Below are 20,223 nucleotides of genomic sequence, written 5' to 3' on the forward strand. Positions count from 1 at the left end.
CAACAATAGTAATAATAAATGTATGTAACAATTCTTATATGTGTCATGTGTACTAATGTTTTTCTGTTTGTCTTTTTCATTTTTAGCCATGGCGTTGTCAGTTTGTTTTAGATTTATGAGTTTGACTGTCCCTTTGGTATCTTTCGTCCCTCTTTTATATCTCCAGTTATGATCCTTATGTGTTCACAAAAGTTCCTTCTGTACAACTCAAAGTCTGTTAACAATTTGATTTGAATGATTGGCATTAACACCACTTTCTACATTATTGGTTATTTCGTAGCAGTCAGTTTTTATTTGTGAAGAAAGCGGGAATTCAAGGAGAGAAATGGTACCTTTGGTAGGAAAACTGACAATGCTAGTCAATTAAGATTGGGATTGCATGCATCTATCACATGCGGGTTTTTAACTCACAACCTCAGTGTTGACAGGCTAGTGATACAATAATTTGACTTCTTAGAGCAAGCGGTCCCCTGGTTGCCTTTTCAAGCTAAATGACAAGAACAGAAAGGAGAAATTTTAACAAACTTAACAAGAAATAAACTCCAATCTCACCTTCAATTTTCTCACATAATGTGTAACAGCTAGCTCATCATCTTCTTCCTTCTCATGCTGTAATTCCACATCTTTGACAATTATTAAGGAATCATAACAGTTTGTTTTTTTGTATACATTTAATAAAGAACTCTATCTCATCTTTAGAGTTTTAAGGGTATTTTACTCTGACCTGAGAAAGTATTGTAAAGACCTGCAAGATCATGAAAAATATCTGGTATTGGGTATGTCTTAAAATAAGAAAGTCCTGTAAAAAAAATTCTTATGTCATATGTGTATGAAATGAACAAATTAAACAAATTTTTTATAAGAAGTATTATTAATTAAAAATATTTTAATAAAAATGTTCTCAAGAAAGATCACAATTACAAATATACTTTAAGGCTCATTTGATATTTCAAAATAAAAATATTCTCAATAGTAACTTAACATCATCTGATTTATTTAAAGAAATTTAAAAATCTGGTTTTTAAAAACAAAATGATACATGTATATAAATAAATTAGATAAGGATACATTGTAACCATCTTTGTATGTATCTCCTCTTTGTAAACCTATCTGCCAGTTCATCTATGTGTGTCTGGTGGTTCTGTATTATCATCCTCCTATTATAATGGTTCACCCACACTCTCATACACTTAACAAGGACACTTCTGTGGTACAGTGACTGGGCATATTCTGCATGAGAAAACATGTCCTATAGTACATGGTGGTTGAAAGGGGTGAACAATGCATTTTTTTCTGTTTTGAGTTTTTAAGGCCACACTCAAAAATAGTTTGGTTTGTCCAAACCCTATCCAAAGTTTGAAACAGTGGGTAGGTAGGTTGGCAATTTCTTTTTTTTTCGCAACAAATAGAAATTAAAGTGTCAATTTTTTTTTAGACTCCATGCCTATGTGATTAAAAAAAAACGTTTTCACATCAGAACAATAAAAGATTTTGAGTAGGCAGCTACTCTTTTGGTAGGTAGGGTTAGGGCAAACAAACATAATTTTTTTTATGGCCCAAGATCAAAGCGCTTATTTACAACAGCACTTACACTGAATAGCTCTCAAATTCCTTAAAAAACATAATTTGTTCTACAAGTTCTGTTTGTATATCCAACATTAATCTTTAAACAGCCAGAGCTCAGACATAAACAAGTTGATTTTTGTTTTTGACTTAAATAAGTCAAAACATGTATTTATTATAAAAATGTAGTTTCAATTTTAGACTTATCTAAGTCAGAAAATGACAGACTTGTTTAGGTCTATTTATGTTGGTGAAAAAACTTAATGTTACTTTGTGGCCAAACTACACCACCTATGACAGCAAAAACCTGTATGAGAGTCCACAAGGACTTGAGCTATCTATATTTAATTATCTAATTGAACATCCTTACTAAACACAGATGTTTTACCTCAATAAGTGTGATTCCAGGTGGTTGCATTGTAAGGTTAATTAACATTATCTCCGATTTTTTAGACTCTCATTCATATTTTTCTTTAGAACACAAAGCATTGGCTTTCAATGTTGTCATTATTTGATTTAGATGCATGACCTCCTTATAAATATGCGTGGGTCTTGAAGTTAACCAATTTTGATCACTCATTGACTTGTAGGAGTCGATTTTTGCAACTTTTTGATTCTGGTCAATTATTTCTTGTTTAACAATATTGGACTTATTCAAGTCGTATTTTGTCTTACAATAAAGGGAGACAAATCCTAAAACTTACAAATTTAGACCTCTATGAGTCAAAAGCAGATTCAGACTTATTTATGTCTGAGCTCTGACTGTTAAACAATAATTACAAATCATGTCAACATGAAAGAAGAAATGTGTAACGAACAGAAAAACAGACAAAATCCGAAAGAAAAGTCAGGTGATTATGATTGTCTTATAATTTATATAATTTGCTTGAAATTCTTTGAAGACTCAACTGGCAATCAACTTATCAGCGCAATGAACTATCAATTGTCATATAATTACTGATTTCCATGTTAATATTTCTTATCTATAAAATGAATACCTTTCAAGAAAGCATTTTAAGTAGAAGACTTATGTAAAGATATAAAACCATGCAAACAAACAACTGCAAAGATATTGTAACAAACCAAACCATGAAAACATATGAAATCTAAATGTCAAAAAGTAAAAAACACTTACGTTTATTTCCAACTAATAATAATATTAAAATTAGAGTATATAGTTTTGGTTAATAATTTTTTAACATGTGCATTATCTCTCTTTTATGATAAACATATAATTCTATCAACCAATGTTTTGAAGGTCATACAGTGCCCACACTATGCATGCCTTATAACAGCAAAGGATTCAGGAAAAATAATTAAAAAATTAGCTGAGATGAAATTTCAAAGGCAATATAATATTATCATGATTATTTCATTCTAAGTAATAAATCTTAACAATATCTTTCATCAGTTCTTCTGCTTGATATTATTTCCTTTTTTTCCATCAGACCATGTGTCCTTATCATAGCATAGCAAGCTCCCTTATTACTGGACCATGAAATGGTCATTTTTGCCTGTCATCTCCTAAACTGAAAGCTATTTGTCATAAACAGCTGATTGGGATTTAGGACCAAAAAAAATTTTCACAGAAATAAATTGGGTCATTTGATTGAGATAAATTTTCTTACTCACTATTTCCAATTTTTGTTTCATAATCTCTTTCCCATATAATAAAACTGCCACTTTGGCTTAGTATGATAATACTAAGTGCCTTCCCAAAAACCATATGGAATTACTAATACTCAAGTATTGTCGTGAAATTTTCAGTTTTAATTTCGTCTTCAAAATCTAAAGAAACCTTATCAATGCCTCAGAAATTTACCATTTGCATCTAAATCATTTGAATTTTAAACTGTTGCATTCCATTAACACTTCTTGGATGCTTAGGAAAACATTAAGAAATTTCATGAATTGAAAATATATATCCAATGAAACCGTCAACACATTCTTGTTGAATCTATGAGTCTAGTGTGAATAATTTCAACAGTTTGGAATAGGGGTCCAACTTAACCATTTCCTATCCCATCTTTAGTTTTTATCATGAGAAAATTAATGATTATCAATTAATGTTATAATGTTATTGTGCATCATAAACCACTACCCCTTCTTTTTATTATATCTTGTATTGCCCACCTTTTTCTTTTTGTTTTTCTTTCTTCATGGTCCAGAAATCCATCCATGCCGTCAGTGCTCTCTGCATGGTATAAAATTTGTTATGTCTTATAGCCAACTTTGCTTTGTTGTGTAAAACTTGTCTTCTCTTGTAAACATCGCACCAAATCAACCAATGCTGAATAAATTAGTAACAAAGTATTTTACACATGAACTATAACATAAATATAATCAGATTCATGACACAGAGTTTGAAAAAAAGAAAGGATCCCCAAAATTTGTTTAGGTTCTTTCAAGAATATGGCGGACAACAAGTATATCTGTCAAAAATTTACTGTATCCAAACTGAAATAATAATTCACACCTCTTGTACCAAAGATATAAAGGAATAAGTGAGCTTTCAAAAGGAATTATAAAATTTTAAATTGTTTTGAAATTTTCAAGCACTGAAAATTCTAGGCTAATTAGAATGTCATTACCTGTACTTGAAGACGATAAGCCCAAAATTGAAGAGCTACAACATCTATATTCTTCCTGTGTTGTTTCATATCAAATCTTTCTTTCCAAACATGCCATTTTTTTCTGAAATATATAAAAAAAAAACTAAAAAAAAAACATGACACAAAATTGAAAGTTAATTTATACTGGAACAATTTGCATATAAAAAATACTGTAGATTTCAAATTACAAATATTCTTGATTTGGATGAAAAGCATAATATGTTTTACACTTGTTTCATATCAAAAACCTTTCACTACAAAACTATTCATATTCATTTGACCTCTATTTTGTCATCAGTATCAACATATTAAAATTTGAAAAGCTTAGATTGAATGGTTCGTGAGTAAATGCAACGACGTGAATGGAAACACCATTTTACAATCTTTCAAGAACCATTACTCCTGAACGGTAAAAGTCAAAATCGTCATTATTGAACTTGACCTCCATTTAGTCATCAGTAACAACATATTAAAATTTGGGAAGCTTTGGTAGAACAGTTCATGCGTAAATGCACGGACACGACTTGAAACGCCATTTTACAATCTTTCAAGAACCATAACTACTGAACGGTAAAAGTCAAAATCATCATTATTGAACTTGACCTCTATTTTGTCATCAGTAACAACATATAAGAATTTGAAAAGCTTTGGTTGAATGGTTCATGAAAAAATGTAGGACATGACTGGAAACACCATTTTTCAATCTTTCAAGAACCATTACTCCTGAACGGTAAAAGTCAAAATCGTCATTATTGAACTTGACCTCCATTTTGTCACCAGTAACAACATATTAAAATTTGGGAAGCTTTGGTAGAACAGTTCATGTGTAAATGCACAGACACGACTGGAAACACCATTTTTCAATCTTTCAAGAACCATAACTCCTGAAGGGTAAAAGTCAAAATCGCCATTATTGAACTTGACCTTCATTTAGTTGTCAGTAACAACATATTAAAATTTTAAAAGCTTTTGTTGAATGGTTCATGAGTTTGATTGCCGCCCGCCCGACCGCCCGCTGAGCATCCCCAAATCAATAACCGACATTTTTGTTACAAAAATCCGGTTAAAAATACAATCTATAAACCCATCTTATTTCTACACAGATTTGTGTTTTCTTACAATCATACTACTTACTTTACAAGAATATTTTCATAAAACTGAGTAGCTTCAATTTTCTTCTTATTTTTCAGTTTCTGTGACAATGTGGATCCCTTCCATAAGTTCAGTGCATTCTTAAGAGTTTGATTAGTATCTATAAGTCAATGAAGAAAAATATAGTTGTGTAATTTATTTTAAATGTGTGATTTAACAGTTTTGAATTAATATGTGTAGGAGATCAATATTTTGGTCTAAAATTGATGTATTTGAATGTTATGGTCTTTTACTATTACAATAATAACATTTTATATAATGGTCTCTTATTTATTTCTCTATAAAGTTACATTTTTTTAATGTGGTTTCAGCCAAAAAAGTAATTTCCAATTCTTCATAGTGAATTCTCATATACGATAGATTTTACCAAATATAGATTTCTTGTCATTTTCTTTCATTTTAATCTGTTTCTGCACAAGAAAATATAAAAAGAATCAAGACGGTAAATAAAAGTTTTGAGTTGACCAACAACAGAAATCTTAATCCCTTCTTTAGACATAACCAAGGTAATAAGTGTATGAATTTAGATGTATTAAAAACATATTAAATAACTTTTCATAAACTATAACAGAGAATAACTGATCATTTATCATAATCATCAAAGATAATTTTAGGTAAACAATCCTGGAAAAATATAAAAAGATGTGGTATGATTGCCAATGAGACAACTATCCACAAAAGACCAAAATGACACAAACATTAACATGGAAAAAGATTTTCATAAGTCAATACAGTCAGTTACCAGAAACTTATTTTGACATTTTGTGTATTAGTTTGATGATAATGGTAATACTTTGAATGCATCAGTTTACATTTAAACTGTATATTTCGTTTTTGTCAACCGAAATTTTGACTCATCAGGACTTGATTCTGGAGTTGAAATACATGTTTCTATAGAAAACAATGAGAAAACATCAACTCATCTTAAATTTCAGGTCAAGTGAGTTTGAGACAAGATTTGACTGCATATATAAAATTACCATGTTTAACTGCAATTATCTCTTTCCCTTTTTCTTCCTTCTTGAAAACTATAAATTCTTTCCATGCTTCAAAGTGTTTTGTCCAAGCTAAGTATCTGAAAACAGATTATTGCAGACACTAAAGGATATTATTCTAATAAATGTTTAGAGTAAATGGCCAAGGTAAGCGTTTGACACTTGCAATTTTAATGAAATTTTCTACCAAACCTCACAAGACCAGAGCTTTTAAATGTTTACATTTCACTACCCCAACATTTTCATGCTTTTATATATCAAGAGTTTTCATCATGCATATGGACTTTTTTCAAACTAGCACCACATATAGGCAACCATAGATAAAGGAAGATGTGGTATGAGTGCCAATGAGACAACTTTCCATCCAAGTAACAATTTATAAAAATAAACCAATATAATCATGTTTAACATACAATGCAATGGAACCAAGACTGGGTGTAATAATTGACCAATGTTGATGAAATTGTTAAGATACGTACCTGAAATGGCACTCAGCTCTAACCATGAGTCTCCACTCTTTTCTAACATGCCACCACATGTCATACCATTCATCAAAGGCTAATTTCATTAGGTGTTTCTGGTAATGATATCTGAAATAAACCAATACAAAGCTACTGAATACAGCATTTCAGAAACGATAATGCAAATTTCTTTCATAGTGTTTTTTTTTCTTCTTCAAATCCTTGAAATTTCTGTGTACCCTTGGGACAAGTAAAACGTATGAAATTTGCGCTACAATTTCGGCAAATTTTGGTAGCCTAAAAAAAATCATATTTACCTGCTGATTTCCTTCTAACTAACCCTGATTTTGTTGCCATACAACAACATCATTTAAACTAGAGGCTCTAAAGAGCCTGTGTCGCTCACTTTGGTCTATGTGAATATTAAACAAAGGATGCAGATGGATTCATGACAACTTTGTGTTTTGGTGATGGTAATGTGTTTGTACATCTTACTTTACTGTACATTCTTGCTGCTAACAATTATCTCTATCTATAATGAACTTGGCCCAGTAGTTTTAGTGGAAAATGTTAGTAAAAATTTACAAATTCTATGAAAATTGTTAAAAGTTGACTAATAAAAAGGACAATAACTCCTTAGGGGGTCAATTGACCATTTTGGTCATGTTGACTAATTTTAAGGTATCACTTTGCTGTACATTATTGCTGTTTACAGTTTATCTCTATCTACAATAGTATTCAAAATAAAAACCAAAAACGGCAAAATTTTCTCAAAATTACCAATTCAAGGGTAGCAACCTAACAACAGAATGTCCGATCCATCTGGAAATTTCTTGGCAGACAGATCTACACCTGATAAACAATTTCCTTAAGCCAGATGTGCTCTAAATGCTTTGTTTTTGAGTTATAAGCCAAAAACTGCATTTTACACCTTTGTTCTATTTTTAGCCATGGGGCCATCTTGGATAGTTGGCCGGGTCACCAGACACATTTTTTAAACTAGATACCCCAATGATGATTGTGGCCAAGTTTGGTTTAATTTGGCTCAGTAGTTTCAGAGGAGAAGATTTTTGTAAAAGATTACAAAGATTTACGAAAAATGGTTAAAAATTGACTATAAAGGGCAATAACTCCTAAAGGGGTCAATTGACCATTTTGGTCATGTTGACTTATTTGTAAATCTTACTTTACTGAACATTATTGCTGTTTACAGTTTATCTCTATCTATTATAATATTTAAGATAATAACAAAAAACAGCCAAATTTACTTAAAATTATCAAATCAGGGGTAGCAACCCAACAATGGGTTGTCCGAAACATCTGAAAATTTCAGGGCAGATAGATTTTGACCTGATAAACAATTTACCCCATGTCAGATTTTCTCTAAATGCTTTGGTTTTTGAGTTATAAGCCAAAAACTGCATTTTACTCCTATGTTCTATTTTTAGCCATGGCGGCCATCTTTGATGGTTGGCCAGGTTTTCGGACTCATTTTTTTAACTTGATACCCCAATGATGGTTGTGGCCAAGTTTGGTTTTATTTGGCCCAGTAGTTTCAGAGGAGAAGATTTTTGTAAATTTAAGCTAACAACAGACGACGACGACGGATGCCAAGTGACGAGAAAAGCTCACTTGGCCCTTTGGGCCAGGTGAGCTAAAAATAGCATTTTATGTCAATTGAGTAAATCAGCTACAAATCCTGTTACACTGGAGTGTTGTGTCTCATAATGATTTGCCTTGTTTTTATGCCCCATTTATGGGCATTTGTTTTCTGGTCTGTGCGTCCATCTGTTTTTTTGTTTGTCCGTCCGTTCATCCTTCTGTGCCTTTCCAGGTTAATGTTTTTGGTCGAAGTAGTTTTTAATGAAGTTGAAGTACAATCAACTTGAAACTTAGTATACATTTTCCCTATGATATAATCTTTCTAATTTTAATGCCAAATTAGAGTTATTACCCCATTTTCATGGTCCACTGAACATAGAGAATGATAGTGCAGATGGGGCATCTGTGTTTCGGGGACACATTCTTGTTAAAATATGTTTTCATCCTTTTTAACTAAAATAGAACTAGAAAATCAAAGAGCTGAATAGCTCTGAGGGGAAAGACGGCCCTTGTTTCTATCTAATTATGTTTTTGGAAAGGGGGAGGGGGGGGGGGTATCTTTTGATAGTTTTCATATGAAGAATGAAAAAGAGAACAGCTAGAACATGTAGAAAGATTGACAATATTGAAATCAATTGTTGTTTATGTAATTTCATTTCCTTAGTTTATGATTCAATTTGGACCAATGGAATAGATCTGCATCTTCTAAATCTAAACATTTGATTAAAGTTGATAGCTAATTATCTAAAACTCAACTGAATTCTGTCATTTCACAACAACTACAATATTTTTTGAAATCTTGATTGTGTACCACTGAACTGCAGGCTAGGGCCATTTTCCATTTTTTGTGACAGTACTCTTGGATTTTTAAGTTTTTTCTTTAGAAAGTGTGGACTGAAAAATCTATTCAGTTAAAGTTCCCAGTTACAACTCTCATCACAGGGAAACAGGTACTAATAAAAAAACAATATGAGTGATGGTAACTGTGTGAAGCTTGTTTCCAAATCTTAATTTTGAAATATTTATAAATAATAAATATGTTTAAACTACAAAATGCAAATTTTTATTATATTTTTTTTACCATTACAATGATTATGTAGGTACACAAAAATTTAGTTTTAATAGAAGACTACTAATCCAATGAAATGTCACATTTGAAGTGTTTAAATACATTAACTTTTATTTTAGTGGATAATTACTCATCAATTGAGGTGCTCCTGAATTGGAGGAAGATTCTCAGAATTTTTACAGAAAAAAGTGGTCTCACTAATTAGCGACAAAAAGAATTTTAGCGACAAGAAGCGACAAGAAGAATATTTTTTTCTTGTCGCTAAATAGTCTTCTTGACGTTTCTTGTCGCTTCTTGTCTCTAATTAGTGAGACCCGAAAAAAGTAATAAAATCGTTTCTTTCCCCTGTCTCATGTAACCCCACGATCTTTTGTTTATTTTGAAAGTTGTTGACTTACAAATTAAAGTATTGCATGTTGATGTGTAAATCATCTACAGTAAACAATATTATGTTAAGATTTAACAAATACAAATTTGTAATTAGTGCACGATTTCTAAGAATGATTTAAATAACCAGTGAACTGGTGAAGGATATCCCTGCTTCTTCCAAGAATGACGTCACTATAAATACAATGTAGGTTGGATATATTTAGAATATCTCGTCATACTAATTTTTCCGGATTGTAAAATAAACGTAAGTAGTGTAAAGGAGAGTTCAAGATACGATAATTTCGTGAGAAACAGAAGGGAAATGTGTAAAAAAGTGTTCAAAGTCAAACTATTCATTTCTGGATCTCCTTCTCTTCAATCTAAGTAAGATTTGTTGGGGGTTTTTCCACACTATAACATGTATAAAAACAAAATGAATGATGTGAGGGAGTGTCACTGGTCAACCCCATAGGGGATTGACGGCTTGAAGCCGTCTTTCCCCAAAAATGGTAACAAGTACAACAGTAATGTTTTTTAATGATTGCCACTGTCAATTTAATCAAATTCCTGATTGCTCAAAGAATAAACTATATTTCAGTATAGCTCTTTCTTAAGTCCTTCACATTTCAGTATAACTCACAATCCCTTTTGATTGAAAGATTTTGTAAAAAGAGTCACTGAGGCAACTCTACAAAAACACAACCATAAATGTCCTATCTTAATAAAAGGTATCTCAATCTTTTGGCCACAAACTGTATATTTATATAAACATAAAATCCAATACACTTGTTTCATGTATGTTATAATACACATAAAACGAGGATAATAACCTGGCTGTACTTGGCATCACTCTTCCAAATGTCTGCTTTTTCCATATCTGAGAAAATTTCCTTGCCAAACATCTGTAAAAAAGTATTTTAGTCAACTTTGAGCAGTTTAACTATATGTATTGAAATGTTGTCCAATATTTAATATAAGATATGTCTTAAACTGAAAATCACTTCCCTGCTACCAAATATTTGAATTTTCAAACTGTAATATAGTTTTTTTTCTACCTTTCAAAATTAATATTTTATATCTTTCAGTATCATATAAATTCTCTAGATTATGGGATAGATGATAATTTTGATGAGACAGCTTATCTTGGGAGTAGATTCCTTATACATGAACATGTCTGTAGAAGAAGCTTAAAAAAACTTGAGAAAAAAAACCATTATAATCATTTACCTAATTCTCAGTTCCTTTACTCTCCCGCCTCTGTTCCAAGTATAACCCGGTTTGTAGTTTTTAATCTGAATTTTACTTTTTCCACCATCTTTTCGTTCTCTCCTACGTTGTCTTGCAGCAGAAATTGGAAGTTTGGATTTCTTTTGTTCGTTGGCAACTTTATCTTGCTTAATTTCAATTGTTTGTGTTGCACTTAACTTATCTTTCCTAAAAAAAAATGAATATATTTAATAAACATAAATAAATAAACACAACAATACTGCAGAACTTTCTTAATTCAGTCAGGGGTACTACTTGTACAAGTGTATTTTATTTACTTAAAGAAGTGAAAAAAAATATACATATATAAGTAAATAAATAATGTTTGAATAATCTCCCCTTAATTTTCTAAAAAATTTACTTGTATAAGTAAATTTTTCTTACAATCCAACAAAAATCCTCAAGTTTCAAGATGTTAAATCATGCCTTTAAAATTTTTTCCCAGGTTTGCTCAAATTTTTTCATTAAAGTTCAATGTTTCATCTCATTAATTCATCAAAGAAACTGATTGAGCAAAGATCTTGTATATTTGTGCAAGGCCTTCAAAAATTGCTCCTTTGGGGCTTGTAAATGAGCAGTTTTAAGAAGATAACAAACAAATGGGACTTTCATTGTCCATGAAATTACACTTAAATGATTAGTAAAGACATCTGTAAAGGGTACACAATTTAAAATTCTATTAGAGCAAAGAAATCGTAAGAATTCAAGAAAAGAAGAAAGGATGATTTTTTTACTTGTACAAGTAAAAAATTCTATATGCTGAAGGGACATAACTAAGCCATTTTTTTTTTTACCTATACAAGTAAATAAAATTCACTTGTTTAAGTATCCTACAAATTTACTTATATGTGTATATTTTTTTTTACTTCTTCAAGTAAATAAAATACACTTGTACAAGTAGTACCCCTGACTGTAATTAGAGTCACACGATAATACTTTACAAAACAGAGTATCACAATCAATGAGTCATGGCAATCACTACATGTATATCTCTCTTTGTACAGATAGTAAATATCTATTTCAAGTTATGTAAAGTATAATTAATTTACTTATGTTCCTACATGTACATGTAGTAAACAGATAAAAATGTGAAAATAAATGAAGTTAATAGAAAACATAAAAATAATGAATTTTGGAAAGAAAGGGGAGGGCTTAAAAAGATTGTCCTACTTCTTAGTACCTATATGTATGGTCAAGACAGCAAATATTCTGAAATCATACATTATTTAAAACAGTTTTGGAAACTTTTAGTGTATAAACCAATTTCTGAGGATCTTTGTCCAAGACTAGTTAAAGTCAAATGAAGATTGTTATAATATATAAACCAATTTCTGAGGATCTTGGTCCAAACCTAGTTAAAGTCAAATGAGGATTGTTATAAATATATAAACAACTTACATTATACATGTACATGAAACCATATAAAAGTCCGTTAAAATGGGTTTAATCATAGTTTTTTTTATCATCAAAAGAGTATTTTCTATCATACAATTGATGGTCCAAATTGTCTTCATAATCAGTCTGAGTTGTCAGTTTATGTATGGTCCAATTTGAACACCATCAAAAGAATACAATTGGGATTCATATACATGTACAGTTAATGAAAATTTTTGCACCTGTCCTAAGTCAGAAATCTGATGTAAAGTAGTTGTCTTTGTTTATGTAGTTCATACATGTTTCTCGGTTTTTTTATAAATAAGTGTTGGTTGTCACGTTTGATTTTTTTGGGCCCTTTAAAGCTTGCTATTCGGTGTGAGCCAAGGGTCCATGTTGAAGGCAGTACCTTGACCTATAATGGTTTACTTTTATAAATTGTTATTTGGATGGAGAGTTGTCTCATTGGTTCTCATACCACATCTTCCTATATCTCTATATATTCTCAGTCTGAGTCAAACCATTTTTCCATGTACAAATGTACATATACTACATGTAGCAAGACTAAAACTACAATAAAGGTTTTATATGTCTACACATTTACTTTGATTCATACATGTATTCAGCGTACAATCCAGGATCAGGGTTAAATTCTATACAATTCAAATGATAGTAATGAAATTTTGCCAAGTTGGTGTATTACTATGAAATAAAGAAAATAACTTTTTATAAATGTTTTAAAATAAAGTAACATTCAAAAAACATTAAAAAAATCTTTGTGAATTATTTTGACGAAAGGAGTTGGGAATATTGGAATAAAGGAGTATTGTCATGCTGAACAAAATACTAAGTCATTTGTTTCTAAGACTTGTAAAAGAAAGACAAAAGAGTCCAAAAGGCTATCAAACTCATCACAATCTACATGATCTTTTAAAATAATTATCTTTCATTTTTTTTTCATTTAAAATATTCCTTATTTTTACTCCTGTCATGCCTGTACTTATGACATGTATGAAGTTATGTTCATTTCCAATCATATGACGGTTTATTCTTATAACAGTTGCGGGTATGCCCAGGCTACAAAGGCCAATTTGGCTATGCATACCCGGCCTTAAGCTGGTACTCCCAGACACTGCCAAAAATATATGATGCAAAACTCGGCCAAAGGGACCTTGGGTGTATATATGTACAGTGTTTTAGAAACAAACCGACTTGCTACTGTAATCAAGCAAACAAACCGATTTCCGTGTTCACTTGTGTTTACTATGAAAGGATCAGCACTCAATTTTTCTAAGCCTTCTTCGGCCCTTTTCAGTAATTTCATTCTTTCTGCATGAACTGCAAGGTGCGCGCTGAGATCAGACAATAAATTTTCCTTGTTTGCTGTGTCAGGCTGACTTGTTTCCCCGTTCCTGTCATGTTGATCCTGTTTTTCTGTTTGGTTTGTTCCATGGTGTAGCTTATGCAAAGACATCTGCCTTTTAAACGACTTATTTCTTAAAAAACATTAATGGTTATCAAGTCAAGACACATTTCTGGCGCCATTTGTAAACATTGGAATATAATATCAAGACCGTCCCACGGTCGAGTCGTGAAATTCCGAATCTGGTTTTTACAGTGACAATTATTTCTTTAACAAAGGAGTTTTCGTGTACGCTGTAAGTTTATCAAAACACTTTTTATCATAGATCCCTTCCCTATTTTACTAGTTATGTTAAAATTAATTGAAAAATACATAATTTAATAACTCTTTTCCGGAATGAATTCATCATTTGTCCTCATCTGATTTCTTTATTCGTGGAATTTAGAAACATCCGGTTTTACTTTCATTTTCTCTTTTTCCTTGATAAATTATTTTAAAATGTCTTCAATGCAATGGAACCAAGAGACAAAAACTAAATTAAACGAGAAAGTGACAACAAACATTTTAGATATGGCATCTCTGGCAAGACAATTAGTTAGATCTTCTAGATCGAATGAGGTAATAGCTTGTTGACATGATGAACGAAAAGCATATTAGTACAGAGACATATAATACAATATGTGTTATAGTCTCTGGTACAATGTAGCTCATTTTTTTCTTTTCTTTATTCTACTTTTTTAAATTTTTTTTACCAAAAATACTTTAATATGAGGCAGGCATAACCTGTGAATGGGGACGAAGTTTGTATGATTTTTTTTCAATTCAAACATGTTTAAATTAAAGAAACGGAAATACCGTAACGTGTCCGACTTTGGTTCTGTTGTTAGGGATTTAGTTGTGACGTTATTTAAGTTATGACGTCATGTTTAATGTAAACAAAGAAACGCTTTCATCAGGTAACGTTTATTTCATATCAAACAATTATTAAAAAAATGAAATTGGTATCGTGTTCGTCCCTATTTTATACTAGACCAATAAATATATATTGAATACTCAAAGTTTCATACAAACGAGACCGGAAAAAGGAAGTACATTGTAGATTTCTGCGCTGGTCAGGGATTTCAAAACATGACATAAAAAAAATTGAACGATTTTGAGTTCATTAGTACAATGAAAAATTCAGGATTTTTCCGTATTTTTTTTTTAATGATTTTTCTACTTCGTCCCCATATAATTGCTTTATATCTCTTTTGTTTAATCTGAAAAATTTACTCTTTTTATTGTGCCCACCGAAATTAAGTATTGTCAAGATTGACAGCTCAACATACAATGTAGATGTTTTATTATTTAGATAGACAAAACATGTCATGCATGTGAAATTTCATTACACTAAACATGCTGAATTTCAGATTAGTAAAGTTCCCATTTCACAATGCTTATGATCATTGTCACAATTCAATTCAATGTTTTATTAAAATCTCATCTCTCAACAAGTACAATCACAATCTTTATACATTGTAAAATAACAATAAATAAAATGAGAGCCATTCTATGCAGAATTATAAGAGACTATTAAAAGATGCATAGATATAATTACACAATATGAAATAAAATACTCTTTACAATACATCATAGTTAGGACAGTAATTAATTGTTCTGTGATGTAATTAACACATGAGCATGATGATTAATGTCTATAGACCTTGGGTCAACATAGTCACTGATGTACATGTAACTGACTTTTAAAAAACATCTTAAAATTGGTGTATTGAATGCATTACATGGATAATAGAGGGACAACAATAGTTATTGTATGATATTAATATTGTCTTAAACACAAATGCATTTAAAAATAGACAAATGATAGAGATTTTTGTGTAAAAGTACAAATGAAGTGTATGTAAAAAAGATACTGTATTTGTCCAATCATATACATCATATACATGATAAATGGCGCCTTTTTTACACATTTAACTAAATATATATGTTCTTCTTCCAGTAAGTGGCAACCATCATTATTCATATTGATCGAATATCCTGCCACATTTTTGGAGTGCAGGCTAGAAAACAATTTTAAATCTGAATATATACATGATAAAAATTTTAAAACAAACAAAAAATCTGGTTGTAATTTATAGTCAAACAGGTTCAAATAAAAACACATCATTTAATAAACTGATGGAGCTGAGCTGAGCCTTGAAAGATTCAGAACTAAATTGAAAAAACTGATCAAAGTTTATGTTTTCTGATATTGGAAGATGTGCGAGTTGCTATTTTACAAGGAAGTGTGACAAAAAGAGACACAGTAGTTTTATATTATCACAGGAAAAGTAGTTTGAAAGTTTTCATTCTTTCCAACTACAAATGAACTATAAGAGATTTATTGAATTTAAGTTTATAAGTCTTTTCAGTATCAATTTAATTTTCTGTAATACTTTGTGAGTGCTTTAAACTACTGGCCAGATTTTGATGTCTTGATTTTGTCACCTTACTAGGGTTTGCAAATATGTATATATCTATAGTGTAACCTAATTTAAAAATGTTATAATTAAAACATTCTAAGAAATTCACAAAAAATATAATAAAAACATAAATGTTTATACTAATGATAGAGCAACTGTTATATTGTTTTTATTTTTAGCTTCTTGCACAAGCAGCAAAGAATTTTTCCTGTCAAGAACAAATAATACAGAATTCTGCAAATGTAAGCTAAATTTTGTATTCAGCTTTACAATATATGGGCATGTCAATAATGACAAAAAGTAGAAAATTTATAAAGAAAGAGATCAACTTTACTCAATATTGAATACTTATAACAATTAAGCATGAACATTACAAATAAAAAAGGGAGATTATTTATGAAAATTTATATATATTATAATTATCTTCTTTTATTTAACTTTTGTTTATTTTGAAGATTTTTAAGCAAAAGATTAGAATTGAGAAGGAATACATAACACTTCATTTGTTTGTTAATACAACTTAAATTATGTACAATACAATTTGTTAGTGAATAAAAAAATGTAATTTACAATGTAGTTCTCTAGTATCAAAAACAAGAGGGGCCTGAGCATATGGTTCTCTTGTCCAAAGTCAACTTTGAACGAGATATTTAAGCTTTAGTAAATTTATTTGTGTTGGCATAAGTTTTTTGTGGTTTAGAGATAAAAATGCCATTTTGAGTGGACAACTTTTTTCATTAATGGTTATACTATGATTATCTCCCTTTAATCAATTAATTAATTCTAAAATAAACTGAGTAAATTTGTAGTGATGTTCTATCTGTTAATTGAATCCTAAATTCTAATCCTAATAGTAAGCACATTTTTGTCTCAATTAAGTTTTTGGACACATTTTGCCATCTATTCAAATTAAAGAAGATATGTTAGCTAGATTGTAGTATATTCACTATAAAATCATTTGTTTACTTATGTTTCTCCATGTGTGTACAACATCAAGTTACTGATCATTAGGAGCTAAAGGTTGAGACACCACTTTTAAGTCCTGCAATCTTTGGAAAAAATAAATTATTAAATTGGAATCTGAAGAAAAGTACCCAAATGAAAACAAACCTGCAGAATCCCTGCATCTTATTGCCCTGATATCCTTCAAAAGTGTGTAAAGGTCACATCCTTTGGGTGCAGGATTCTCTCACTGTTTTGAAGACACATTGGTGGCCTTGGACTGTTGTCTGCTCTTTGGTCATGTTGTTGTCTCTTTGACATATTCCCCATTTCCATTCTCAAATGTATTTTAAAGGTTCAGATTCAGTACAAATGTGTTAATATTCATGTATCTGATAATATAGCTTTATGTTTTAAATTTCAGTCTTTAACAAAAATGCAGAATATTACAACACAGTTGGAATACCAGTAAGTTTAAAACTATAAATTTAATAACTAAGGCAAACAAGAATTTAAATGGCTGAGCATACTTAATGATCTTAGTCCACCATATTGACATGTCTTGGATCACAATGTTTTGAATTTCAAAAATGAGAAGTTCTTCAGTTAAAAGAATTAAATGTTAAAAAACAAAGCTATTTTTCAAAAGTACTTTTACAATAATCAAATGACAGAAAGTCACCGAATATACTGTAAAATTGCACAAAAGTTACAAAATCCTGACCATTTGAGACACACATTTAAAGATATGTAATATTAGGTAATTATCCTCTTACTGCCATAGCACAAAATTCCCTACATAAAATAAAAAAAGTTAAGTGTAACTAAAGACAACTGCTTACTGGTTCATGAAATGGGTCAGATACATGAACATACAAAATGTACATAAAATTACAAATACAAGTAAAGCAACATGAAAAATAAATAATACCAGTCAGTTTCTGAATGCTGAAGATCAAAGAACTTTATATAAACCTGCTGATATGTAATTCTTGTTGTCATACATGTACCTTAAATTAGTGGCTTTACTTCCAAGTAGATTTCTAACAGTTATGTCATGAACAGTTAAAACAGTCATGTTCACATTTTTTTTTACTTTTCAGAGAATCAGCAGTAGAGAGAAGGTATGTCTTTATTCTGAGCATTCTAAATTCAATTAATTTCAATTACATTTCATCCATCTTTATCATGTTTATTGAAAAATTCCTTCTTAAGCGTAGGCATAACATTGATCTATGTCAGTGTCACTGCATTATTGCTAGGGGGTAAGATGGGGACACCTTAATGTTTATTCTTTAATTGGCTGGACTATTTTTCTCTAATCTTAATTATTTTACCAATTATCATTTACTCTATTTTCAGCAGGACTGTCTGCATTTTTGTTTCAGGTAGTTCAAATGAGATTAGGTTGGTTTAAAACAGGGACTTTCCCTATTTAAATATTCAACCAGACAATATTTGGTTATATTCATGTTTCATCTAAACAATGGGTTAACCCTTTTAAATAACTTCTGAACATAAAAAATGATTACCAATTAAAATAATCAATGTAAGAACCCTTAAGTAACTTACCTCCTTGAAATAACAGTATATCCCTTCTGTTTCAGTATGAGTACTATTGATGACATTCAAGATCAACTGAAAACTATACAGAGGTGAAACTATGGTGGACTTTGAAGTGTAATTCATTTGGAATGGAATAAAAAGATATTCATGATTTACTGACCATTCAAATTACAATTGTGATGAAGTAGAACTAAACTGATATGTGCTGATGAAGGGAGATAACTTGCTTTATTATTTCAGTCAGGTTCTGATTTTGTTTAATTATTTTTGGAAAAAGAAGAAATTTCAGCCATATGTACTACATTATACAATGTATGGACATCTTAATTTGTCACAAAATTGAACAGACATATTTCAATGCTCAAGTTCTCCCATTGTTTTATGTATGTATGTATCTAATTAATGTGCAATAGCAATACATGTATACGTACTGTAAATTCAGAAATTATTGTGAAAAATGCAATAGGGTGATAATTGCAATAATTTAAACTCACATTTTGAAATAAGTTGTATAAATTAAACAGGATTTTTTTCAATGTCCCAAAAATTACAATTGCAATGACAAAATCACAATAAAAAGTAAAATCACAAAAATACTGAACTCAGAGGAAAATCAATTTGGAAAGTCCATAATCAAATGGCAAAATCAAATAACAAAACGCATCAAAAACGAATGGACAAGAACTGTCATATTCCTGACTTGGTACAGGCATTTTCAAATGTAGAAAATGGTGGATTAAACCTGGTTCTATAGCGCTAACCCTCTCACTTTAATAACAGTCTCATCATTTACATGAAATGCACGCAATAATTTGTGAATTTGCAGTATATGTATTAGAATGTGATATTGTATCAAATTAATATATTATTATAAAATATACTATTATTTATAGACGAGAGTAAAATGTTTGCTACTTAGAAAGTGTCAATGGTGTACCCTAATCACTAGGCATCTATAGTCAAAACTGCTAATTTCTGTTAATATGAAAATACTTGGAAGATGTGGTATTATTGCCAATGAGACAACTATCCACCAAAGTTCAAATGTCTTTCTATGGTGAGATGTTACACTATTGTTTCAGTTAAGGGTGAAGATTTGGTACCATTAAAACTTTTCAACCCACTGCAATTGTTTCTACATTTCCTAAATCAGGAATCTGATGTTCAGTAGTTTTCTCGTTTAAATGGTTTAAACTAGTCTTTTTTGGGGCCTTTAATAGCTTGCAATTTAGTCTGAGTGAAGGCTCTGTGTTGAAGACCGTAATTTGACCTATAATGTTTTACTTTTATATATTGTGACTTGGATGGAGAGTTGTCTCATTGGCACTCATACCACATCTTCTTATGATGAAAATAGCTATTCTTTTGAGGTCCTTAGGTTACATAGCTGCTCATGTTTGTACATATGTATAAATTCTTGACTTTCA

The 20,223-nt window shown here is 30.5% G+C and overlaps 2 protein-coding genes across 2 annotated transcripts in view; one reads left to right on the forward strand and one right to left on the reverse strand.

The window, feature by feature from the left end:
• Window positions 1-14,032, reverse strand: part of LOC134716853 (protein SFI1 homolog) — a 37,740-nt gene extending 23,708 nt beyond the window's left edge. Inside the window, exons 1-10 of the mRNA XM_063579863.1 lie at window positions 13,672-14,032; window positions 11,051-11,257; window positions 10,654-10,725; window positions 6,802-6,912; window positions 6,308-6,402; window positions 5,310-5,427; window positions 4,155-4,257; window positions 3,697-3,853; window positions 1,069-1,230; window positions 553-623 (exon numbers count right to left, since the gene is read on the reverse strand). Coding sequence (XP_063435933.1) covers window positions 553-623; window positions 1,069-1,230; window positions 3,697-3,853; window positions 4,155-4,257; window positions 5,310-5,427; window positions 6,308-6,402; window positions 6,802-6,912; window positions 10,654-10,725; window positions 11,051-11,257; window positions 13,672-13,937 — 1,362 coding nt within the window. The 5' untranslated portion in view covers window positions 13,938-14,032. The remainder of the gene's footprint in view (window positions 1-552; window positions 624-1,068; window positions 1,231-3,696; window positions 3,854-4,154; window positions 4,258-5,309; window positions 5,428-6,307; window positions 6,403-6,801; window positions 6,913-10,653; window positions 10,726-11,050; window positions 11,258-13,671) is intronic.
• A 223-nt stretch (window positions 14,033-14,255) lies between these two features.
• On the forward strand, window positions 14,256-18,926 carry LOC134716117 (BLOC-1-related complex subunit 7-like). Its single transcript, XM_063578893.1, has 5 exons — window positions 14,256-14,444; window positions 16,468-16,530; window positions 17,655-17,698; window positions 18,334-18,354; window positions 18,838-18,926. Exons 1-5 carry the CDS (start codon window positions 14,325-14,327, stop codon window positions 18,887-18,889), a joined length of 300 nt encoding a protein of 99 aa, XP_063434963.1. The 5' UTR covers window positions 14,256-14,324; the 3' UTR covers window positions 18,890-18,926.
• The last annotated feature ends 1,297 nt before the right edge of the window (window positions 18,927-20,223 follow it).

Source organism: Mytilus trossulus, chromosome 4, assembly GCF_036588685.1.
Source record: "Mytilus trossulus isolate FHL-02 chromosome 4, PNRI_Mtr1.1.1.hap1, whole genome shotgun sequence".
Lineage (NCBI taxonomy): Eukaryota > Metazoa > Mollusca > Bivalvia > Mytilida > Mytilidae > Mytilus > Mytilus trossulus.

Excerpts from the sequence above, each read along its gene's own strand:
- LOC134716117 (XM_063578893.1), top strand. The coding sequence starts at position 14,325 with ATGTCTTCAATGCAATGGAACCAAGAGACAAAAACTAAATTAAACGAG. Across the intron at positions 14,445-16,467 it reads GATCTTCTAGATCGAATGAG|CTTCTTGCACAAGCAGCAAA; the intron begins GTAATAGCTTGT and ends TTTTATTTTTAG. Across the intron at positions 16,531-17,654 it reads TAATACAGAATTCTGCAAAT|TCTTTAACAAAAATGCAGAA; the intron begins GTAAGCTAAATT and ends TTTAAATTTCAG.